Genomic DNA, 2,782 nt, shown 5'->3' with positions numbered 1-2,782 from the left:
GGATCAGTAAGCGAACCGCCACTTTCTTTAACACGGCTTTTTTCCCGTCCAGGTAGGCCAGCTAGCGTTAACAGATTTTTTTTGGCTTCTCTTAGCTACCGCCGAAGCGGTATTTCCAGCACCAACTACGAGGAAGTGGAAGCCTTCTGGTGCCAAAAATGTTTTTATGATGAGCGCCCCGACCGGGCGATAACGTGAGCGTGTTCTCGCACGACCCAGGAGAAAAGTGCTCAGTCGATCACAACAACAACAAAGATGACGACTGCGTCTAAAGAATATTCTAATCTGTCTGAGTATCTGAAGAACACCCCTAGGGCAAGGGCAAGGTGGCTCTAGAGCACGCAAATGCAGATGCTGAAAGGGCAAAAACCCTCATAAGGACCCAGAATTTTAGGGGTATGCCCGCCCCGTGTATTGGTGTATTGTTTTGTTTTTGGCTCCTCTTAGCTACCGCCGAAGCGGCATTTCCAGCACCAACTACGAGGAAGTGGAAGCCATCTGGTGCCATATTTTTTTTTAAGGTGAGCGCCCCGACCTCGCACTCACCGGTGATAGCCAACCACATATTGCTATCTCCCTTTTTTTTTAACAGTATTCCTAAACAAGCTTTTTTACAATAACAATACAATAATATAAAAGTGCAAAAACAAATATACAAAATCATGAAGCAACATCGTCGTCGTCAACCACGTCTTCTTCTTGCAGTAAGTCATTCAGACGATCTTCTGGTTTCTCCTGCAACAAAGAAATACATTTAACAAACGCACTCACAAACTATCGCTGACAGCCGCCCCCTTAGAGACACTTACCCACACTGGAAATGCAAGTGTGTGAATGTCGCTCACCTGCAGGTGAGCGACATTCCATTCGTACACTTAGGGGGGTAAACGTGTGAATATTCTAGGAAAAATTCACACCTTTACCCCCCTAAGCGTACGAATGGAATGTCGCTCACCTGCAGGTGAGCGACATTCGCACACTTGCATTTCCAGTGCAGTCGAGTTGGAAGCATTGGGACATGTCATAGACTAGCATGGCATCGCTTTCTGTTTTTGCATGGCCTACCCCAACGTTAGAGAGGACATTGCCCACAATGTTTTCCATCTTCTTCCTGTCCCCGTTGGCATCCAGAAGTTGGTCAACAATAGACGGTATGAAGAAGGGGCCTCGCATGCCACGGAAGTTTTGAGCCTTTAAGAAATTCAGCGCTCTGACCACGTCTACATTTTTATGCGCCTCACCACACTTCCCCGTCTTTGGAGGCTTCTTAATATGGTCCACAAGTTTGGATTGTTTGGTATTACATATCGGACACCAATGAGAGAGGTCCTTTCCGGTGACGCTTCGATTCATAACTCGGAACTAAAATTAGAAGATTCCAATGAGGATGTGAGGCGCAAGAGAAAACTCTTTTACCGAGCAAGCAAATATTTACCCCGGCCTTTCTGGTCTCCTTGATGGCGAAGGCTACGTCGTCCAGCTTGGCTGCCTCCTTTTTCTGTGCAAGTTGGGCTTTCTTCTTCTGTACCATCTCGTTCAGGTCAAAGACCACGTGTGCCTTCATATTATCAGTCACCTTGAACTCAACCACACTGTGGTCACTAGTGCTGGCAAGCGACGCAGAAGAAACACAAGAAGATGCAACACTAAAAGCAGGAGACGCTGGCGATGCCGGCGATACTTCGTGCATTTCAGGGGTCAAGGTGCTGCAGCCCGGAGAGGCTGGGCTGGGCTCACGTCTTGTGGTAGGCGGGAGGCGGAGAGAAGGCATGGAGAGTATGGCATCTGCGCTTGCCGGTCTTCTAAACGGATCAGGCTGGTCCTGTGTGTCCTTCTTTTGGGCGAATGTTGTACGACCTTCTTTTTGACTACGAAGCATGGCCGCCTGCCTCTTCTGTAGTGACTCGTTTCTTGCGTCTCCTACTTTTCTTTTCTTGGCCTCATGCATTTGTGCAGAATCCAGGTTTGGGGACGCCTTCCTCCTACCCCCTCCTACCCGTCTTGGTGTAACCTCTGGCCTCCGAGGTCCCGGAACCACTGCCTGAATGTCGTCAATAAAATGATGTGACCGCTGCCACCTTGACTTTGGGATGGCTGGCTTTCTTGGTGTCTGTGGCAGTACCAGGACTTCAAATCCATCCCTGTCCCAGATTGTAGGTCCCATTGAGCCATAACCTTCAAAAGAAGACTAAGTTAGTGAACCAAAACGACCAACCAAAACGGCCAATCGTGGAGATGCATGTGATAAAATAACCGTACCCTGGTCTCCATCGTCCTCGTCTGACAAACGGAGGTCGTCAGACAGGTCACGCAGAGATGGTGCGGATTTTGTACGGGTTCTTCTCCCGGGGGTGCACCAAACCCAATCACTGACGATTTGTTTTTCCGGGAAGCCGAACCACTTTCTTACTTCGTGTCGAGCTACGGGATTCAAAATAGGCAGTTGGCAAAAAACTTACATCACAAAAAGAGAAGACAGAAAATGATGTTGCCTGTACCGTATATATCGCTCGCAGAAGACCGGGGTAGCAACTCTTTGAATTCCATAGTTCGCCAACACACGCCAAGTTCCAACTCAGCTAAAACGCCTCCACGCAAACGCGACAATATCAGATCAGATCTGCGCAAAAGAAAAAGAAATACCGTAACTCAACATCTAAACAGGTTCTTCAGCCTGTGCAAAAGAAAGTCGCAGCCCCTGTGCTCCAACCAACGCACCAGGGCGTGAAAGCCAACCCAAAGCTTGCTTTCCCCGCAGAACTAACTGGCGGAGTGGCGTGGC

General features: G+C 48.7%; 1 protein-coding gene across 1 annotated transcript; it reads right to left on the bottom strand.

Moving 5' to 3' along the window:
• Positions 1-660: 660 nt before the first annotated feature.
• LOC127750742 (uncharacterized) lies at positions 661-2,748 on the bottom strand. The gene is made up of 4 exons (XM_052273136.1): positions 2,260-2,748; positions 1,436-2,175; positions 979-1,362; positions 661-735 (listed from the first exon to the last, which is right to left on the bottom strand). Exons 2-4 carry the CDS (start codon positions 2,162-2,164, stop codon positions 661-663), a joined length of 1,188 nt encoding a protein of 395 aa, XP_052129096.1. The 5' UTR covers positions 2,165-2,175; positions 2,260-2,748.
• Between the last annotated feature and the right edge of the window lie 34 nt (positions 2,749-2,782).

This window comes from Frankliniella occidentalis, unplaced genomic scaffold (assembly GCF_000697945.3).
Source record: "Frankliniella occidentalis isolate FOCC.00 unplaced genomic scaffold, Focc_3.1 Scaffold249, whole genome shotgun sequence".
Taxonomy (NCBI): domain Eukaryota; kingdom Metazoa; phylum Arthropoda; class Insecta; order Thysanoptera; family Thripidae; genus Frankliniella; species Frankliniella occidentalis.
Note: the sequence above shows the minus strand (reverse complement) of the source record. Positions and strands in the feature narration are given on the sequence as shown.

Bases quoted from the DNA above. Each gene is read 5' to 3' on its own strand.
- LOC127750742 (XM_052273136.1), bottom strand. From the start codon at position 2,164: ATGGGACCTACAATCTGGGACAGGGATGGATTTGAAGTCCTGGTACTG. The intron at 1,363-1,435 runs GTAAATATTTGC...TTCTAATTTTAG, and splicing joins AGGAGACCAGAAAGGCCGGG to TTCCGAGTTATGAATCGAAG. The intron at 736-978 runs GTGCGAATGTCG...TCTTTGTTGCAG, and splicing joins ACTGCACTGGAAATGCAAGT to GAGAAACCAGAAGATCGTCT.